Source organism: Teleopsis dalmanni, chromosome 2 (assembly GCF_002237135.1).
Source record: "Teleopsis dalmanni isolate 2A chromosome 2, ASM223713v2, whole genome shotgun sequence".
Taxonomy (NCBI): domain Eukaryota; kingdom Metazoa; phylum Arthropoda; class Insecta; order Diptera; family Diopsidae; genus Teleopsis; species Teleopsis dalmanni.
The window spans coordinates 224,666,388-224,689,176 of NC_051847.1; the positions used below are offsets into that span (position 1 = coordinate 224,666,388).

The following is a 22,789-nucleotide window of genomic DNA, read 5'->3' on the forward strand; positions in this document are numbered from 1 at the left end:
ATAATATTTGTGATGTATATAAATGTACGTATAAAATCCTTTGATGAATATCATTACTTACAGAACAAAATCGTTCTGTAGCAGTATCATTACCAGTATTATGTTTGCAAAAACTATGGCTGAAATTGTGACAAACAGAAATAAAAAAATTGTTTTGAAGAAACATGATAAGATTATTAGGAGATACTTTATTATCCCCATGTATGTGTAAAGGAATATAATTGTACATATCAACATTGAATCCAAACATTTCTATGTAATTCTCTGCACATAACCTTCCTCATAATAACTAACACCTACAACCCATTTAATCGGCTTGTAATATATTTAGTCTAATTTTTTGCTCTATGGATTTAAACATTTATAAAATATTCTTTCACTTAACAATGAGATAGGATAAATTACTTATTAATTACATACGTGTATGAATTCAGAATATAAATTAACCTGTTAAATGTGGAATAATGGTGATAATTCATACATCCATGTTGATTCCAATGATCATGTCATCCATTTCTGTGTTCCTTTAAAAGCATATTTGAGCTTAAAATGGCAATGCTGCCAAGTCTTATGCGGTTTTCAACTGTCAAAATCAGCTGTCATCTTTTCCTTGTCGCTGCAATTTGTTTCTTTGGCTTTGTTCTGTTACGTTTTTGTTCAATCTGTAGATATTAACAAATGTGTGTGAAGTGAATATAGAAGTTATTTTCGTAATACCAAAAACGTCTGGTACTGCAATAGGTAATTCTCGACAATTTCATTTCTTATTTATTATTTTTATTTCTGTTCGCATCATATTAACACCAACAAGAAGTTGATTAAGTAAATGTTGCATGAACTACTTAACAATTTTTTTGTGCAATCGAAAACCCACAATGCTCTCAAGACGGGGCAAAGACAAGGTTAATAACAATAAAGAGGGCGTTGTAGGTAAATATGTAAAGAAGGAAACTCCATTACCATCATTAATTAATGTTTGGTCATTTGATGACCAACGTGCGCATACTAAAAAATCTTTACAAAGATGCGCTAGCACTTCGCCTAGTTGTGAGTTTTCAAATAGTCGTAATACATACACTTGCGGTGATAACCAATATAATGCGCAGCCCGATTATTATCACTCACGACGAGCGCAGTCACAATTGCCCCCATCGAGTCATCATTACCCTGCAACCACCCAACGTCAACCACATCGAGGGCCGCTAACAACCCAACATGCTCATTTCTACTCAACTAGAAATTTGGACATAAATAGCAGCGGCAAAAGTAACAGCAGCAATAGTAGCAACAACAGCAATTATGTTAATATTGAACAAATTGAACGGATGCGTCAGCAATCTTCGCCGCTATTACTGCCTCCAAGTGGTTTTGACCGATTTCAACGCAGTTATTCAACAAATAACAAACATACGCAATCAAATGAAGTCTGTCCAATATATGAAAATTCGTACCGTGTTTCATCTACACCTGGAATCAATACTGCTTCTCTTGCCACTGATAGTCGTTCTTCGCTTTCAGTTGCTGGCAATCGATCAGAATCTCCCATTTACAGTAATACAACATCATTGACTACTATTAACAATAGTGGAAGTAGTAATATGCATTCAACTTATGAACTTGCACATAACAATAATCGGCTAATGCCACCTCCGCACACCACACCACACAGTGGAAACTCGGTGCAATCATTATATCATGCTTCATCAACGCAATTGCGACCACAGGTGCATGTGACACCAGCTGGTAGTGAAGTATTGCACAAAGTGCCTTCACAACAATCACTTGAAGAGGAATTGCCATTACCACCTGGATGGGCCACACAATATACCCTACACGGCCGAAAATACTATATAGATCACATCAATTACACTACTCATTGGTCACATCCACTTGAACGAGAAGGTTTACCAGTCGGTTGGAGACGTTTGGTTTCGAAAGTACATGGTACTTATTATGAAAATCAGGTAAATAAGAATAGAATAGCAGCTAAAGTATTCATTATATATCACACTATACTAGTTGTTAAAAAACTTTAAAAGGTTTATATAATGGTCTTGAAGTTTATATATTGTATATATCTATGAATATTATATATGGTGTGCGATGTTAATGTATCCTTTCCTTACATCTAGTATACTGGCCAATGTCAACGACAGCATCCTTGTCTTACCTCATATTACGTTTATACGGCTCCGGTAGAACAAACTCAAGCTATAAGACCAGAACCGGTTCCTTACTCACCACCTGCACATACGCATAACGCATTAGTACCAGCAAATCCATATTTATTAGAAGAAATACCAAAGTGGTTGGTTGTTTACTCTGAAGCAGACTCTTCAAAGGATCACATGTTACAATTTAACATGTTTAGTTTGCAAGAATTGGAATGTTTCGATGGTATGTTGGTTCGACTTTTTAAACAGGAGTTGGGCACAATTGTGGGATTCTATGAACGTTACCGGTAGGACGGACTTATATAATAATAATTAACTTTGCATAGTTTTAATTGCTTTCTTTTTCAGACGTGCACTTATACTTGAAAGAAATCGTCGTGCTGAACAAGAACTTTATTTACAAGAATTACATACTAATAATAATCACCAATAATATGAAGATGCATTAATAGAAATCATCTTAAATGCAATATATACTCGCCTCATATATATTTTATTAATTTTAAGTTTTTATGTATTAATTATAATCAATATTGTTTAGTTTATTATATTAAACAATTTAATTTAGTAAAGCCATGTGCCTGGTGCAGCAAATTTACTCAAACTCTTTAGATTTTAGTTTGTTCACTATTTATGATATATACATAAGTTATTTTTACACTTTCCTACCTAAGTTACATTTGATGTTTTTGTTCTTAATAGCCTTTATATGTTGAAGACACAATAAACTTAATATAATTGTTAAATATTTATTTATTTATTTTATTATATTTTTATTTATTCATTTTAAACTAAACGTGAAAATTAATTGAATGGCACTTTCAGTGACTTAAGTTTAATTTAGATTACTGACCCACTTAATTATTTCCAAACAGCATGTATATGAAACGGAATACAAATATTGAAACGAGCCACTGTATGAACTGTATTCAAGCACAAAGAAAGTCCAATGACTACGGCAATTAAACATAATTACAAGTATATTAAGAAATACCTTTCGATAAGTAACGTGGAGTACTACTTGTGATGCCAAAGGAACGCTGACTGAAGTATGCCAGCTCAGCCAGTACTTGACCTGTTATAAACTTTCGGTACGTATAAAGTATTTTTATTGAATTTATGTCACTGGTTCTTGTTTGAGTTTTCATAACAACTTTTTTCTTTGACACAATAAGCAATCGCAGCAATAATTAATTTAAAAAAAAAATATTTGAAATGGTCTTGCCATAAAACTAGTGTCCAGCATTTTGTTAAACACAAGTTTTAAATTTCACAGAAATTCTAAATTCTAAAAAATCTGGATGACGTTTAGGTATTCATTGTGAGTCTTAATTTCTTGTTAAGAAATCCGGGTATTCGCAAGTCAGCAGTGGATCAATCAGACATTTTCGCGGCTATCTTGCTATTCTTCAATATATTTTTTCCACTCTGCAGATGTCAGATAACCATCGAGCAAGATATGAGCTTATAAATTTAACACTAGTTCACCATAACTAACGCTTTTTACTTCATCACTTTATATTCAATATTATCTATTCTACTTCAATATCTAAGGTTAAGTTGGAGTTTCTGGCTTGTACATTACAGCCATGTACATTATCTGGAGATTATCTAGTGCAATATTTCGGATCTGGACAAGCTTGTTATTTTACCAGAATCTTAGACGGTCAATAGAAGTAGAGCGAAAAGGGTTTTCGTAAGGGTGAAACATAGCATATTTTATATTGTCATAGCTCTTTGAACCTATTTTTATTTAAATAGTTCGTTTATCGGAAGGCCATAAATGTAGGTACTCGTACATGTTTATATTTTTTTCCATAATTCGTATTTTGTTTTGTCTGATTAAGGCTATAAACAAAAACCGCACGATTAGTCAAAAATGTAGACTGACGAAATATTTCTGTACTAAATTCTTCAATAAATTTTGTCGTCATATTTGATAATCGTTTATTTTTACACGAGAAGATAAGATGAACAAAATAAGTATTCAATGCACTTAAGGTATCGATCTGAATAAGAAAATTTATTCCGATTATTTAATAGTCATAATAGTTTAAACAAATTAGTGTTAACTGTTTTATCATCTTTGGGATATACCTATGATATATTTAATTCTAAATCTTTTTCGGCATTGATCATATACATATCATATACATATATATATATATATATATATTATAAAGAACAGTCAGAGCTATTAAAACGTTGTTTTAATTTAGAATTCGTCAGCAGTTTTCCCCCTTGAGTCCGTGAGTTGGTTACGCATTATCTGCATTTGTATTCTTTATTTTTTCTGGAAGTGGGACATCTTGTTTCTCAGTTCAAAGAAAATTGCAATGCTCAGCTTACTAAAGTTTGTTATAATTGATACATCTGGTACATATGAATGGTTCCAATTATTCCTTTAATAATATTATTTACAATACAATATATAAATAATTAAATATAATTTCAGGCATTTTATCTTATTCGTTGTCATTTTTGATGAAATGTATTAGTATTTGTTGTGGGTGTGTAGTAGCTTCCCTAAAAATTTTTTGGGCAGCCTACTTTATTCGGTTTTTTTACAAACAGTAGAACTCCAACAACAACTGTTCTCGAGAATTGGTTAGGGATGACAAATAGCTTTTGTCTTTTTAATAAGAAAGTTTTACTAGTGTTATTTTATTAGAATTTAATTTATAGGAAATAAACGGATACTAGCTTTCAGAGAGCGTAACACTGCTACTGTGATCATTCCCATTTCATAGTCAGACAGTTACAAAGCATATAAGGTCTCATTCACATCCAAACAGATACGACATTCTAGCTCTGCAGACAGACAGATCCTTCTAGTTAATATAATAACGCAGATTATTTTGACTTGTCAGATGCCATTCCAGTAACCAGCGGTTATTGACAGGTTATTTTAGTTTGGCGTTATTTGTAATGCAGCGCTGGTAGTGACTTCCTTCGGCAACATATTAATTTAAAGTGTATAAAGTATATTTTCTTTTTTTTTGGAAAAGTATCAGGCTAGCGTCGATGGGAGTAAGAGCAATGATTTTCAAATAGTAGTGTTTGCTTCAATTTATTAACAATACAATCATTTAACAAATTTAAACTCTAACAAACTAAAAATTCTGAAACAACATAGATATATTTGAATTCAGTATTCAAACTGTTGCGGTATAGTTAGGAACGGATTTTCAACTACTCTTATAATATTATCTCTTGCTTTTAGGTCTTGATCTCTTCTTCGCTGATCTTTAAAGTAGTTGCAGTCAAAAATCTCAAGGTTTTCTTCCATGTTTAAATGTCAGTAGCTGTTATATTTAATATTATTGAACTATAGTGTGAGTCGTCAGCTAATGTATCCAGTGTTGTTCTCCCACTGAAACATCTTTAAAATCTAATTAATTCTAAGATTTTCTTATATGTTTACACGTCGGTATCTGTTGGATTTAATATAATTGAACTAAAGTGATAATCATCAGCTACTGTAGCCAACGACTTTTGTCTTCCCGCTAAAACACGATTTAAATGTCGTTTCACTTAGTTCTCTAATAACTCATGAAGAACATATATGCTCTGCTCTCATCTTCTGTACGCAGTTCTACATTAAATGTATATATGTATCTTGAAACCTACAATTGAATAAAGTGGAGTGTCAAAATTTTTATTTTACGGGTGATACGACAATTTATTAGTTTATTTATAGATAAGAATTGTTCTGCCGCCTTTTTGGCCCGGTACGTAGTACGTAGTGAGTCTATTTTACTGAGACTTGTTTTTGGTAGAAGTCTTCATTCGATTTATTTCGTTCCGTTCCGTTATTACAATTCATTATTAAAACTCGGCTACCGGCAGTGAGTGGTTTTTGCCTGTATCTTACAATTGTGCATCGTAAACAATCAGTCGTGTTGTGCGTGCCAAGACGGTTGTTTCGGTGTCGGACGTAAAAGCTCTCTAAGTGTAGTCCCCAATGAGATAGTTTTGAAAACAATATTAGTTGTTGATATTTAAAAATTTTTTTGATTTTTTTTTAATTAAATATTTTTTAATAATTTAAAATATTTAAAATATTAACAATTGTGAAGTGTGTGCGGCCAGAACCAAATCAAAGAATTTTTTGCAGAATTGACAAATTCGGTATCGAATGATAAGCTAAATAAGCTGAGATAAGCTAAATTAAAAAATTCTAAACTTCATTTTTCAATTTATTTAGTTGTTTAATTTTTCTTCATTGGTTTAGTGACGAAATAAAAATATTTTTTTTGTTTATTGTTGAATATATCGTATAAATCAAATTAAATAAAATTCCCAGTAATTATTGAAGATTTGTTAATGGTAAGAGATGGACCAGTGAAATATGATTTATTTTATATATATATTATAGGCAAATGTGTTTTCACTTTATTTTTAAACCTGTTAACAAATGATTTTTTATCAATTAAACAAAAATAAAATATTTTATCTCGAGCTGCTGACTTCGAGCACTTAGAACAGTTCTTGAATAATCTGTCAATAGCCTTGAATCATAAATAAAACTTGGAAATAAATGTGAACCCCAGCTCTAATATGAGTCTTGAATGAATTAGAAGATATTTTTCAAAATGAATTTATAAATATATTTGTTTAAAGTGTTTACAACGCATTTCTTCAAATCTGTTCATAATTTTTTATTACTTAAATTGTTTATTTAACGATTTCATTTTAATTAATATTTTGTTATTAAAAATTTAAGCAACCTATAGATTCATTCAGGTGCATTTATTATTGTTTCAAATTATTTGTTTATTTGTTATTCTAAACAATAAAACACGAGTTAATCAGAATTTGTTGTTATTTAAATTAAAAATATTAGTTAAAAAAATATTTTGATTTCTCTACCGACAAGTTAACCTTTCGTTCATTAAAAAAATTAAACACAAGGAATTTTTTTTATATATATATATACTTTAATTATGCAATTTTTTTAAAATAATAACTTTGTCAGCTAATTATGTGCATATATTTTATCTGATAGCAGTGAAAAATGTTATGGTTTCAAATTGTTTTTAAAATAGGCGAGATCGACTAAACTGAACGCTATAGGTATATGATTATTCTAAAATTTATTGCAAAAGTTATACGTAGTCACACATAGATTTCTAGCAATATCAAATGCAGCAAAACACTCATGTAGATTTATAGTAGGCATCATGCAGGATATATATGATTACTATTAGTAATTCCAATCTTGTATGTATGTGGTGGCGTTAGTAGACTTTGGTCAGTCAGCATACCAATGATAGTTCTGCGATCTTTCTATGATAGTGCTAGTACAAATCAAGTCGTCTTATCTTATCATCAAAGTAATATTTATAATTTTATGTACAATATAATTACTAACATTAGGTTAAGTTGATCTGGCTGGCAATTCCAGATGGGACAAAAACTCTATGTAGATTTATAGTAGACATCAGGTACTATTTTGACGTGAATACATTTTTATTAATGTAATATACTATATAAATGAAAATAAATACTTTTATAGTAATAGTAATCAATGAACTAAAGTGTCAAGCGTCGTCAGTTGTATTTTATTGGTATATATTACCCTTGAAGGTTTAGGACTGACTATGTTTACAATATAAATGTTAACTAAGAAATTAAATTAATAAGCAAGTAAATCTCTATATTATGTTCGCAATATATATTCTGTACTATAGTTTAATAACCAAATAAAGTTTAAAGGGATATTTTCTTTTTATTTATCTATTAATTGATTGGTAAATACGAAATTCAAATACTACCTATAGAAAAATGCGCCATATATTAGACTAGTTCATTTTTTAGATTATATATATATTCTATATATTTTCACCATAGTTATCAGATATTAACTTGAATAAATTAAGCTTTAATTTAATTACTTAATGATAATTACTAATCATCCGAAAGTATTCTTCAGCGATCAAAGACAAAAATCAAAGAATCACTTTTGATTATGTGAAAAAAAAAATTTGCTAATTAATTGTTATAAAATTTGGTCTGATCGGTCTGACCGATCACTTATACTTTTTTAGTCACTTTCATTTTCGGTTTTGGCGATCATTATCATATTAGAGTGATAAAAAAATATTTGCGAACAAGGTAAAAATAGGTTAGATAAAAACATGATCGTGGAAGTGAGAAAAATACATAAATACACAGAAGAGTGTCGAAAAAACAATGTATTCATAGAGTATCTTTAAAGCAGAAACATTATTTTTACTTCTACATACATATATAAACATATATTATAATAATATATAAACTTATACTAATCATAATATTTACAAGTATATGGTTGCAAATTTGAATAGATCCGAATAAAAAATATTGGTACAATTGCTAAAGTGCTGTGAATGATTTTTCTATAGGATAGAATATTATCTTTAGGAATGAAATAAAGTAAACTTTTACTGTGTTATATTTATTCTTTTGAAGTGGTTTAATGTATTATTATGTATTATTTCTTATTATTATTCAAATTATTCAACTGTTCCAATCCATCATCAAGTTTGAATAAAAATATTTTATTTTACCATTTTCAATATCAAGCTATATTTAATCTTCAAAAAGAAGTAGTGCTCTGAGAATACTGATCTTTATTACCACTACACATGTCCATAGTAAAAATAATAAAAAAGAGTTTTTTACGCGCACACTAAGTAATTTTTTTATTAAGAAATTCTATAGTTAAATTAAAGAATTTATGGAACATTAACATTTTCAGTTAATTAACAATGATTAGTTCTTAGTAATTACTTCAGAGTAAAAAACTTACTAAAATGTGATGTCTGTTATCAATGGCACTTAAAGTAATTAGTTTAACTATTTCACACTACAAAATTGAATAAATATACATATAATAAATATAACGATAATATATAACTATAATGATAATATATAATTGAAATATATATAAAAACATTATATGAACTTTAAACTTTTGCAATGTTTCGTTATATCTTTAAATGTAACTCTTATATCGGTAGCAATGAATCACAGTCTGAAAGTTATTCAGAATATTAAAGAATCCAGGGAGCTAAAGGCGTTGTTAAAGCCGTGAGTTAGCTTATGTTTTCAATAACACTGACACCGATCAAGAGAGAATAATATGATACTTAAGAACTCTTACGTTGATTATAAAAATATAAATAATAACCTGTATTAAGATTAAGGAATCTTGTAACATCAATGAGATGAAGTTTTAAATGTTTATGGTTTAATTACTTTGATGTACCATAGATCTGCACTTGTCTCTAATAGACATAGGTTTTCTTCATTAGACAGGCTTTTAAGTTTTCATTGGTATGGAGTCACAAATCATTTGAGCTGAACTTCAATTGAATCCAACAAACAATTTTCTCATGTCGAACAGTGTAGAACTGTAGTTTAGACATAAGATATATCAGAACAGAACCTTTTTAAGAATCGGACATATATTCTAAAAATGGATTTAAAAGACCAACACCTTAAATATGTTTTATATAATACATTACTAATACTATGACTAATGATCTTGTGCTGTGAATGAATAATGACGACTTAATTCTATTCAATTCTTGGAGACATTCTGTTGAAGTACAAGAATATTGTTTATTTGAATAGTAAAGATACAATCATCAATCCTTATGCTCATCTCTTATGCTTCAATATCTTCTTTGTGTATAAATAGATTTATTTAATATTATTGTTAAAATAAATAAAATTTAATGTGCAAACAAACAAATTATGTGCAAATTTTTTAATATAATGAAAAATGCCATTATTTGTAACTGCGTTATTGTTAACAGACAATTTAACAATAGAATTTTATTTCTACTATAAAAAAAATTTTTAAATGATGTCTGATTTACTAACAATCTTATCTTCTCCAATTTGACGTATTTTTTAGTTTGAATTTCGGCATAAAACTATTTTTAATTATTGAATATAAAAAGCCAATTTAACCACTTTCAAAAAGGTTATAAAATTTATTTATTACCCAAAGTCCAAAAAAGTAATCTTTTGTTATTTATACCGACATAAACAATAAATATATGAAATATTTAATAAAATATTTATCAATATTATTTATTACAGTCTACATACGTTAAATGGGAATGATCAAACTATATAATAATAATAATAATAATAATAAACCTTGCTTAACGTCAATGATTTCGAGCAGCTTCTTATACTGGCCATAGGCTTCGCACCGCAACGCTACGTCCTTTATATTAGTAATGTTGCTTGTTCTTTTTATTAAGGGCTGCAACGGTATTTATTTCAGTTGACTTTGACCTTTTTAATGTTGTTTTTGGACGCCCTCTTCCTCTTCGACCTTGTGGTTTGTGGACCAACGCCTGTTCACAAATTTCGGTAGGAGCCTTTCAAAGTGTATACCCGATCCATCCAAATTTTCTTTTGCGAATTTCAAGGTTGACATCTCTTACATTTGTTCTGGTCCAAAAGGTCTTGATTTGGTATTCTGTTTGGCCAGAAAATACACAAAATTCTGTGGAGACAGTGGTTGACAAATACCCTCAGCTTGCTTTGTATGTTTTCCGTAACAAACCAGGTTTTGCAACCATACAGGAGAACTGAAAGACGGGTGCTTTAAAGGTTTTTATATTTTTTAAAAATATTTATCAATATTATATAGTACTGCCTACATACTTTAAATGGGAATGATCAAACTATATGTTCAGTAAGATGAACTTAGTCAACATCTTATACTAACTTATTCTCCAGCACCGCTGCTTCTCCAGCGAAAACCAGTGAAACAACTTTTTAGCGCTTCTATCCTTAAGAAATGTCCAAGTCAACGAAGCTGGTGAATGCTTATTCGCTAAATATCATTAATTAAAATACCAGATTAATTAAATGAGTTCCAAATAAATCGGTTACTTTTTGAATTATAAAAAATCAATATCCTTAAAGCTAAAACTTTAAGGAAATGCAACTTTTTAAATATAAGGTGGATTAAAATATCTACAAATCATCTGATATATCCTTATATGTTGAAATACTACAAAACCCATTGAAACCGTTTTTTATTGTCTTTGCGGACTTTCAATCTACATATGTTTAAAGTGTTAACTTTTTAGAGGTTATCTTTATTTTCCCTTTATTATTTGTGATGATATTCCGGTTTAATTATCATCAATTATACTACGTGTCTGAATACTCGCAAAAGGCTAATAAACCAACTATTATTATTAGGTTCGTAATGAACTAATTATTATATCAATGTTCCAGAAATACTCTTTTGCTTTGGCACTTAAAATAGTCGTACTTTTATGTCCCAAATTGCAACAACAACAAAAAAATCCGATAATTAAAATTATCTTTCATTCACATGCAATAAATGTCAGTTACTAAGCTCAATTGCTGTTGTTGTTGGTTCAGTAATCGTAAAAGATTTTATTAATTAGATAACGTTAATTCGAAATAGTAATAATCGCTATCTTTAGTATTATATACCTGGAACAACGATTTCATATACCCTATCCACGATTGAAAGTGAAAAATACTGTTATTAGATAAGTAAGTATAAATAAAAATATATATTCTATTGGACAATTGGTAAATTATTAAATTAACACTGGTTGTATCTAAATAACAGTAATATTGAAAAACAAGGAAAAATTCATACAACTTGGATTTACTTTTCTACTGTATGGTCAATATTTATTTATTTATTTCCATACTCTATTAGGAGCTTAAGGAGTCTACAAACGTTTTCCACTAGTTTCTATTTTGTGCTATTGCTCAGAACTTGTTAAACGATTTGGTCGTCTACTGCTGAACTGTCCTTCTCCAGGCCATTGCTGGTCTGCCTCTGCGCCTAGTATCCAGGGGGTTTCAAGTAAGTGCAGCATGCGCGATATCTTCATAAGGCTTACGCAGTGTGTGTCCAATCCACCCATACTTCTTTCTTCTTATCTCACTGTTTACGTTTGTTTGGTGCGTTATTCTCCATAACTCAAATTGTTCTAGCCCAGTATGGCCAATAACAATATATTAAACTTCATTCTTACTTATATATATATAAGCATAGAGCCGTAATATAACTTATAAAAAAGAATGAACCCTCTAGAATTTTAAGATCTTTTACACAGTATGTTGTATGGTAATATATATCCATTTTTTGTAACCCATTATATCTTTTAAAACTAGCGAAACAGATTACTTTCTTTTAATAAAACGGCCCCTTAATGACAGGTTTCTATTCGTAATAAATTTATGTAGTCAACTTTTATAAGAACATTGACACAAAACCGATATCACTACTCTTTGTATTTAACATATTTATTTTATATTCAATAAATTTGTTCTTCTAAAATGAGGATATATACCTTATTTCAAATCCTAATTGAAGTGGACACAGAGGGAGTAATAAGTGATATCGTAGAAATGTATGTAACTTGTCTTAATCTATTTGAGATAGATATGAAGACTTCCTTCAAGGATAACAGAATAGATCTAATAAGTGGCTACGTATCAATTTTCCTTCTAATAAAGAAATAATTAATATTCATAATATTCATTAATATCAATGGCATTTCAATATAAAAACATATAGTTTTTAAATTTCATATAAACTTTCATTTTCGAATATTTATAAAAATTTCACTTTTTATCTAAAAAAATGCTAAAGCCATCAGACCAAAATATTTTAATTTCAATTTAAAAAAAGTTTTTCTAAGACAAATTCCTATTGTATTGGGAATACACGTACTTCGAGTCTCATCAAACCGAGGTTCTCAAAAAAACTTGCGAAACGCCTACTTCAAATTTTTGCCAATGTTCGTCGCTAACTTAACTTCAAATCTTACTTTACATGCTTGCCTCGAGCGTTGTATTGTAAATACGTTAATTGAATTACCAGTTAATGACCTCACCTAAGCCTCAAACCCATCTCTCTCACCCTCTAACATCGCCGACATTCGTTAATTGCTAGTACTTTTGCATGTTTACTCCACTTTTTAGTAGACATTTCAATTTGTGATTTGTATTTAAATGATTTTTATTAGCACTATTAGATAGATACGCGTAGATAGCCTGCATTTATGGTTTATAGTAAAAACCCATTTCTATGTTTCCTTTTCGATTTTATAAACTTCTTGCATACCCTACATCGTTCACTTCCACAGTAGTAAACAATACATGATTACTCATAATTATTTTGTGATTTACATTATTAGGTCATTAAATAGATACAATTATGTACGGACAAAGAAGCTGCATCTCTTTTACTTATTACTTTCAGAATCTTATTTTGTATAAGGTCTGTTGGGGCTTTAAGTCATTTTCAATATTTTGACCAAAATTCTAGATTCTTTCCCAACTATAGCTTACTAATAGTAGCGAAGTAAAGTTCTAAATTAAATATAAGAAGTTTCAGTGTTACTTACCGTTATATCACACAATATAGTTAGTTTTTTATGTAGAGATAGGAATTAAACTCTCTATAAATAGAGCAAATTTATAATATAACTTGGAGTCCCCAAAAACTTTTCGCTGCGGGTCCCTTGAATGTTTAGTCAGCCACTGTATTATTTTTAGATACAAATAAATATTGATATATTTTTAAAGTATATATGTAGATGAAACTCTATTTTGTGAGGTGTAGGGTATATCTTAAGCCAGTTCAAATAGCGATTTAATTAATGTCAACTGATCACACCAGGGATTTTCTTTACTTGCATTTAAATATTTTAACTGACGTCATATTTTTATTGATTCATAACAAAAAGCTGTACTTTTTTTAATTGCACAACATGCTTTTTAATATTTTCGTAGAATATTTATGAGTACAACTTCAAGTTGTGCATACAACTCATTCAATTAAATCCTATTTCAGTTCAATTGTCTCAATTGCAACAGATATTTGTAATAAATTAATAACACTGATTTATCAGTTATTTCACATGACACGTCATAAGAACAATCAGCCAAGAGAGTGCTAGTTTTTTTTATATATTTTATTATTTGCAATCTGTTTTCATATAAAAGTAATCAAATTGTTTAACAAAAACAATCACAGATATAGGACAGATAACCTCTACGAAAACCACCTATTGTACTAATATAAATACTTACACACATAATTTGATTTAGTATGTCTAGAACTTAAAACCTCTGCAGTCTCCTAACAGATTGACCATTGTTCATAAAGTTTACAGATGGATCACTTAGATCTCTAGTTTGACTTTCTATATATTTTTTGCCGAATTTTAGAATTGTCTCTGTTACAAAAGGAAAACGAATACATAATTTGGATCTTTGACTTTATTTCTAAATGTTTTTAATTGGTGTCTCTATAATATTTCTTTATAGAGTTACTTTTAGTTTACCAAACTTGTATGACTTATGTCCACACCGATTTCAGCATAACTTTGCGCAACAGACAATGTACATTTTTCTTGATTTCTTCTTGCTTTTTGCGTGGTTTGTAGTTTTTGGTCTTAAATGAATTTTCGCCAGCGGTTTAAACATATTCTAAGTGTTTTGCAGATTTATATTACTTACTTACTATTGTCCTCTTCTTCTCGTGAAGCATAGGTCCTCTTTCATAGATCTAAACCTAACTCTATTGGGTGCTTCGCGGCATATATCATTCCATTTATAATTTGCATTAGGAGTTCTCTGTCTATTGTTCTGCGCCATGTTTATGCTGGTGTGGCAGGCCTTTTAGAGCCTTGGAGGTTCCATTTGAGTGCCGTTCTTGCAATATGGTTTGCAGGTCTTCGAAATGTGTGATTAATCCATCGCCATTTGCGTCGACCAATCTATACTGGAACGATTTCTTGCTATGTACGGCTCCACATATCTTCATTTCTTATACTTTTATTCTTATACCAAGCATTCTGCGCAAGCGCTTGTTTATGAAGGTCTGTATATTTGACTCCATACGATTGGAACCTTTGCATGTTTCACAACCATAGAAGAACACAGATTTTATATTTAATTCGAAGATGAGGAGTTTTGTTTTAAGAGATATTTGACTCGATTTCCATATATTCCTTAGATTTATATTATAGAATCTGTACTGTCACTGAAATTACAGTAATAAATTGATGCTCTAATATCTAACACCTTTTTATCTAAAAACATGCAGTCTATTTTTGGTTTTATTAAATTTTTTTCATAATATTTTTTAGAGAATAAAACATCGATTTGAATATAATCAGATATTTTCACTGCATTTTCATCTTTTTTCACACCACATCAAGTATGGGTCTAAACTTAGTAAATTATTTTTTCTCGTACTTAATATTACATGAAAGTATCATAAAAATCACACAAAATTAAATAATAAAATAAATATATAAAATTTAATTTTTAATTAATTTAAAATTATATATACATATATAATATTTAAAATATTGAGATAAATTTTGAATGAATGCTTTCATGCATTTTCCATACTTTTAATATTTTATTATAATTAAATTATCAATTTATTTGGTTCACGTCATGTACGAGATAATCCGCATCTGCGAGTATTCATCACGGCCACGAGATTTGACTCATAACCGAAACAATATAAAACAAACTGTGACTATAACTTCAGGTGACGAGCTCTGGATTCAAACAGACATGTACCTAAATCACATATAAAGTTTAACTACTAAAGAAAAAATTTGAGTACTTTGATATTATACTATGTAAAAATCAAAACGAGCTCTGGTTAATAATCTACTAAGTACCAGAAGAATATGATGTTCGAAGATAGATAAAGTCACACCATGTAAGCACTACAACGATATCGATGAACTGTAAGAAGTAAGCGACAGAAGGTAAAAATTAATGATTGGCAACCTCTATCCAATATATAATATCATTCAGAAACTTCGATGTTGAATAAGAATCTATTATTATGATTATTACGAGCATTAACTACCATTAAAACATCTTTATTTGTTTATAATTCTTAAACAAATGAACTAACTTAATTATACTTGTCAACACAGCAATAGGTTATTTTTATCTCTGTGTTATTGTTGGTTTGTAATCAAAGAACTATCGTTCGCCAATATATATGTATGTATTCTCAAACTATAACACTTGTGTTTTCTTTCATTAAAAAAAAAAAAACAAAATTGGTTTAGAATCAGGCGATTTGTGGCTCAAACTTTTAGACATCGTAAGGTTTCTGTTACGAACTATGTAGGTATATCAATACATCATCATGTGCTTCTTTAACTTTTGTTGTTCAAGAACCTCAAAAATTTATCAAAATTGTTTCATTATTTTTAAAACCCCATAGTTCTTGCCTTATTAGATATAACAGTGAAAACCCCCTTACGCGGACTCCAACAAGACATCGATTCTGTACGCCCAGAAGAACGGTCTACTTAAAATAACTGAAATATAAGAGAACTAAAAACTGTAGCCAAGGAAGATCGTGTATTAAGATTCTGAAAATATACATAACATATTTTTCATTTTTCATCGGGCTTATGTCATCTGTTTAACACATAAAATTGATAAAAAAATTATATTTATTAATTTAAATAAAAAATTTTTATTTATATTTTAATTTTGTTTTATAAACTATTTATATTCTTAAGCCATCTTTAGGATATATGTAAATTGGTCGCTATAATAATTAATTATATATATATAATAAATATAGAAATCAGAAATATATAATCAGTAATTTATGACAAGACAAATTAAACTTTTTTTTAAATAGTGATTAAATGCAGATAAGGTCTATAACCGATTTACCAAAAACAGTTGTTATTTAAGGCAATCAAAACAATTGGGGGCTTGACTCTTACTGTTTTGTTTATTTTAGGTTTATATATGTAAATATACAAATATAAATATAAATACATATATAGACAATATTGAATGTAAAGTCTGTTTTGGTTAAAAGAAAAAAAAACTGAAAAACCTAACTGAAATTCAGACGGGTTATTGCTCGTGAAACCAAACGTCCAATCATTATTATGTTATTATAATTCTCCATGTTTTGCATCAATAATCAATAGAAATATTTTTGCCTATTTACAGAAAGCAAATGTGATCAGAAATAATATATATTATTTCAATTAAGAATTAAGAATTAGGATTTAAATTCAACTTGCAAAGAAGTTGTTAAGAAAGACAAAATGCAACAGCACAGTAGCGGACTTAGACCTACATTGCTTTTTAGCTTTATATTAACATTTTCAGTACGTAAGTATAATTTTATATAAAACAAATTCAAACAAAAAATGTTAAATAATTTTTCCATTTTAGTGCCATATACTTTTGCGCAGACTGTGGCAACCCAAAGACTAACAGTTTCAACTCACGACCTCACTGTTTTGGTCAACAAGACTAAGGAATTTGTTGTACATTCTAAGTAAGTATGGATGTGATTAGGTATCACATGTAAATATTATTATTAATTTATGAACTCCGAAAAGTATAAGTCAATTAAAACATTACTTCCCAATTATTGAAAACTAGATGTTACCCATAAACGAAATAAGAACACCTCCTCCTATATTAAGGATTATTAGATCTATTTACATAAACGATAGTGACTAGAAAACCGATGCAATCTATTTATGATAGATAGGTGCTAGTGGAATCTCCGATCTAACCTTACTTAATAAATCGTATTATTTTTGTTTGAGATGCCAAACGCTTCTGATAAAACCTAGAAGTGTGTAGAGAAATAATAAAAGATCTTTAAGAAAATATGTTGAGGATGAAACGGAAACGGTTTCGCATTTTTGAGTTATTAGTAAACAATAAATGTAACAAATAAACAAATTAATTAATTAATAAAGTATTGGATTGAAAGTAATGCCTAGCAATCACAAGGCATATAAGTAGAAGTCTTATACCCTTCAAGACGACACTTTAATATATCAAACAGGCAGATCTGGTTGAGATGGTACCTCAGGCAGGTTAAGCAGTTTTTTTTTAATCGTGGCGTAAAAACTTAAATTCACTCAAACTTAAATTTTTTGCTCTCCATTTAATTTGCTCCCGAATTTGTAAAATATCTGACGATGACAACATTTTCCGTATCTAACTTAATTACTTACTTATATGATATTGATATTTTTTTGTTCATAATTTTATATCTATTTTATATTATCTTTACATGTTAATAAAACCATAGCGAACCATTGGATGAAGACCATAAAATTACTTTGATAAGACAACATGAAAATTTAGTACAACTTGAACCAATTGAATTTGATTTAAGTGCGTCGAGTCCACAAATTGATCAGACTATAACTGTTGTAGGATTACATCCAGGACATTTAGAGATCACAGCAGTTAGTGTGCCTAATAAAACGTCACTGTAAGTACTTTATATGTTATATATCTTATATATTTTATACATATATTTTTTATTAGTATTGCGGATCTGTTTGTACGAGTTACGGTCGCCAATTCAGAAGCTATAATCTATACATCGCTAATATTTGGCTGGATTTATTTTGTTGCTTGGTCTATTTCCTTCTATCCGCAGATATATATTAATTTTAAACGTAAATCTGTTGTGGGTCTTAACTTTGATTTTGTCATATTAAATATTGTGGGCTTTACGTTGTACAGTATATTTAATTGTGGCTTGTATTGGATACCTGAGATACAAGCCGAGTATGCAAACCGTTATCCACGAGGTGTCAATCCAGTAATGCTGAATGATGTAGTATTTTCACTACATGCCATGGCAGCTACACTGATTACAATATATCAGTGTTATGCATATGAGGTATTTTATACTAAAATATAGTCGTATGAAAAACCTTGCAAACTATTATTTTACAAAAACTATAGATCTTCTTTGTAATATTAGTTATACTTTTTAAACTTTATTATATGTGATACATTATATTAATAGTTAAGATTTATATATGTTGACTTGATTTTGAAACGTTGCAATATGTACGGCATTACATTATATTATATATACTATGCATTTTATTTATTTATTTTATTACCCATTAGCGTGGAGAACAAAGGGTTTCAAAAACAGCTAGCGGACTATTAGGCATATTTGCATTATTCATCATTATATCTGTGGGTCTAGCTGCTGGTAGTGTTATACATTGGTTAGATTTTCTGTACTACTGCAGTTATGTTAAACTGACTATAACCATAATCAAATATGTGCCGCAAGTAATATTTGCTATAATTTTAATGGTATTAAGTGTTGATAAATGTTTCGTTTATTTAAGGCACTTATGAATTATCGCCGTAAGAGCACAGTTGGTTGGAGTATTGGAAATATTTTATTGGACTTCACTGGTGGTACACTTAGCATGTTGCAAATGATTTTGAATGCCTATAATTATGGTTCGATTAACAAACATCTTAAATAATTAAATGCATACATTATGATAATGTAAATACTATTTCAGATGATTGGGTGTCTATATTTGGTGATCCAACCAAATTTGGACTGGGTCTGTTCTCAGTGCTTTTCGATATATTCTTCATGCTGCAACACTATGTTTTCTACAGGTAAATGGAAATGGCATAGATAGCTAGCTATATTAGTATTTTAATATTTTTCATTATAATTTATTAACTTTTTTTAATTTTATTTTAATTTTTTTTTTTGCACTTAAAATTTTGCTTTTCATTTTTAGTAAAAGTTTTTTCATTTACGCTACTTACAATTTGGCGGCCAAATACGAAACTGACTAATAATACTACACCAACCATACCAACCATACATTTCTAATAACGTTTTCATTGTTTGTGGAGCATTATTCATTCGATCATAAGATTCATCACTATCATGTAATGAAAATTATTTCGTTTGTACAGTTCCTACTTCAGAAGTCACTGGATCACAGCATCTTCATCCCAATCACCATTTGTACATACATATGTATATATATCATTAATTATATTCAACATTTTGTGTTGTGTACCAATGCGACAGTGTGTTTATAAATTTTGCACAATATTTTCAGACATGCCAAAGATACTTCTATGTCGAACATTACAACAGATTCGGAGGTACCGCAATCCTCCAAAAACTCAGAGGATAACATCCAGAATTAAATTGATTGTGTAGCCGTAGATAATAAAAGTATTTTTTTATTATTACTTTTTTATATTATTTTACCAATATTTTTGTTTTTTAATATTGTGATGTATATAATTAAACTATAATTTCTAATAATAAAATTTAATCTATTTTTTGTTATTATAAGTTTGTATTAAGTAATAATTGTATGATATTATTTTTTAATATAATTTAAAAATTAACTTGTTTCGTTAAAGGTTATAATATTGTATGTATGTTATTGTTTTGTTATTTATTTAAGTGAAAGGCAATTTAATTGCATTTTCAATATTATTCAATATTATTGCCCATCTAATACTTTCATATATTTTAATTGTTCAGATTAAATAGATAATCAACGAGTGTATCAAATAATGCTTCACTGAAATGAGTATGAAGTATCCGTCATTGAAGAAAGTATGATATATATAACACATTTATATATAAGATTTAAACTAAGATACACAATTATATCTTGTTTATATACTTTCTTCAGTAAAATTAGTTTATTCTCACATTAAATTTGCTGATATTATTTATGTCGTTATAATGACATCTATAACAGAGAAAAGACCTGAATATCGCCTTTAGCAGATTTTAGAAACAAGATACAAATACCGCTTTATGGACTTTTAATATCTTGACGAGTCTAAACAGAAGTGACAGCACCGCTTATACATGGTATATTGCCTTATCTTTATTTCGTAGCGCACACACATTCCCTTGTAGCTAGCATTTGTTTTTATTTTGCATTGCCATTTTTTTGTCATTTGTGTTCGAATATTATGCCATAATTTGTTGACTCTTCTCTTAGACTTGTTTTGATTTCGAACATATCCTCTTGCTTTATTACGGCGAAAATTACGAAATATGAACTGTCAGAAACTAGTTTGTTTTCCTTACATTTCTTCTTCTTTAGCACTTCATATTTTGTTTATTTAAACATAGCTTAGATTTCACGTGTGAATCTCATTATAACAAATATTTAATTTTTATTAATGTTTTATAAATTTATTTATTTAAATAATTCATCACATTTCGTAAGTGCTGATTTGGTTTTATACATATAAACCAAATCCTTTGTTGGCGTTTGATATAAAGTAAATTAGTATTTATTGATATTTATTTACTTTAGCATTTTCATTCCTAGTACATAATTAGTGTGTTCTTACGTAGGATCACAGTTATGGCAAAATTTTACAGTACAGTATGTAAGCTCAGCATCGACATTAAAACTTTTTTGGTGGGTGTTTAATTGATTAGTAATGAACGTGCTGATATATCGATCCTCTGCAACTGTATTATAATTTCATAGACCTTTTCGATGACAGGACGATGCTTGTTCTAGAACTAAAACGCATAAACAATAACATGCCTGTGCGATATTATTCTGCTTATCGTATTATTATACTAAACTATCTCAATTTTTTTTTTGAAATTGCACTAATAATTGTTTCGCGACATTTTTAATGTGAAGCATCCACCTGAATAACTTTTTTTGTCAATAAACACCTAATCAGTCAGTAAATAAATGAACAAAAAAATTTATGAGTGCAGTTAACGGATTTGATGTCACACAAGCAAGAAACCCATTTTAAACCCATAGTTTCAATAAAATTAAATAAACATACATATATAATGGCTGTTTGCTACTCCAAATCTACGGTAATTTGGACTTCCTCGTAATCCGGACAAAATTTGAAAATACAAAACATGCATTATACACTTTGTAGTCCGGATCGACCACTGATTCGCTTATTTAGATCAATTCCTTTGAACATGTCTCGTCTATAGTTTTAGAGTTATGAGTAAGAGCCTTATGAGTTATGTTATGGATTAATTTAATGGGCAGCAGACTATTGTTCTTTTTTTTAGCAAATTCCAGTTGTTAAAATAAATATTTAAACAAATTTAGCAGCCTTCCTTGAGTTTTAATATGACTGAAATCCAAATGTCTCAATAATTTAGATTAGAACCAATTTTTATGGATCTGGATCAGTAGACTTTTACTGTTTATATATATACATATGTATATAAAAAGTCCACAATATCTTAATTAGGTAACTTTTTTGCGATTTAAATTATTCATATTTGATGTATAATGTTTTATGGTTTTGTAACTTAGGTATGAGTAGAGTAAATAATAATATATACATATATATATGTATATATATATAAAACAATTTATTTTATAAATTGAACACATAATTTTTACAGAAATGCCCAGCCCTATGATGTACTACCCGGAGTTGATAACTTAAGAAACGATTATAATAATTTGGCGCCAAATTCAAATCCTGAACCAACAACTCAAAACAGGGATCCGAACTCAGTAATTGCCTAGCAGTTCCATTTTGCGCACGAGAAACATTTATAAAACTGATTTAAAATGTGTTTAATGTAAATTTAATTTAAATTTTTATATCTCAGAGATATATCGTTATTATGTAATTGTAACCGTCTGTGTTAGATACGTGATTCATTAGTGGAATATATTTAATGATGTCAAAATTAAATTTATATATAACATATTTTAGTTTAATAAAATACTATACCATAACTATTTAACAGCAATATTTGT

The 22,789-nt window shown here is 29.0% G+C and overlaps 3 protein-coding genes across 7 annotated transcripts in view; all 3 read left to right on the forward strand.

The window, feature by feature from the left end:
• Positions 1-22,789, forward strand: part of LOC119676845 (LIM domain kinase 1-like) — a 118,038-nt gene that overhangs the window by 51,240 nt on the left and 44,009 nt on the right. The gene's annotated exons all lie outside the window — the stretch shown is intronic.
• Positions 610-22,751, forward strand: LOC119685372 (cystinosin homolog). 5 transcript variants are annotated; one of them, XM_038099630.1, is made up of 11 exons: positions 610-741; positions 3,050-3,265; positions 17,196-17,360; positions 17,424-17,529; positions 18,301-18,486; positions 18,543-18,903; positions 19,140-19,310; positions 19,370-19,487; positions 19,553-19,655; positions 20,114-20,232; positions 22,426-22,508. In XM_038099630.1, exons 3-10 carry the CDS (start codon positions 17,294-17,296, stop codon positions 20,202-20,204), a joined length of 1,203 nt encoding a protein of 400 aa, XP_037955558.1. In that variant the 5' UTR covers positions 610-741; positions 3,050-3,265; positions 17,196-17,293; the 3' UTR covers positions 20,205-20,232; positions 22,426-22,508. The 5 variants fall into 5 exon arrangements, with proteins under 5 accessions (XP_037955558.1, XP_037955556.1, XP_037955559.1 ...); XM_038099628.1 differs by lacking the exon at positions 20,114-20,232 and having other exon boundaries at positions 22,426-22,751; XM_038099631.1 differs by lacking the exon at positions 20,114-20,232 and having other exon boundaries at positions 17,196-17,356; positions 22,426-22,751.
• On the forward strand, positions 736-2,622 carry LOC119685370 (scaffold protein salvador-like). Its single transcript, XM_038099626.1, has 3 exons — positions 736-1,964; positions 2,133-2,461; positions 2,523-2,622. Exons 1-3 carry the CDS (start codon positions 834-836, stop codon positions 2,605-2,607), a joined length of 1,545 nt encoding a protein of 514 aa, XP_037955554.1. The 5' UTR covers positions 736-833; the 3' UTR covers positions 2,608-2,622.

Excerpts from the sequence above, each read along its gene's own strand:
- LOC119685370 (XM_038099626.1), top strand. The coding sequence starts at position 834 with ATGAACTACTTAACAATTTTTTTGTGCAATCGAAAACCCACAATGCTC. Across the intron at positions 1,965-2,132 it reads GTACTTATTATGAAAATCAG|TATACTGGCCAATGTCAACG; the intron begins GTAAATAAGAAT and ends CCTTACATCTAG. Across the intron at positions 2,462-2,522 it reads GGATTCTATGAACGTTACCG|ACGTGCACTTATACTTGAAA; the intron begins GTAGGACGGACT and ends TTTCTTTTTCAG.
- LOC119685372 (XM_038099628.1), top strand. The coding sequence starts at position 17,294 with ATGCAACAGCACAGTAGCGGACTTAGACCTACATTGCTTTTTAGCTTT. Across the intron at positions 17,530-18,300 it reads GAATTTGTTGTACATTCTAA|CGAACCATTGGATGAAGACC; the intron begins GTAAGTATGGAT and ends ATAAAACCATAG. Across the intron at positions 18,487-18,542 it reads GTGCCTAATAAAACGTCACT|TATTGCGGATCTGTTTGTAC; the intron begins GTAAGTACTTTA and ends ATTTTTTATTAG.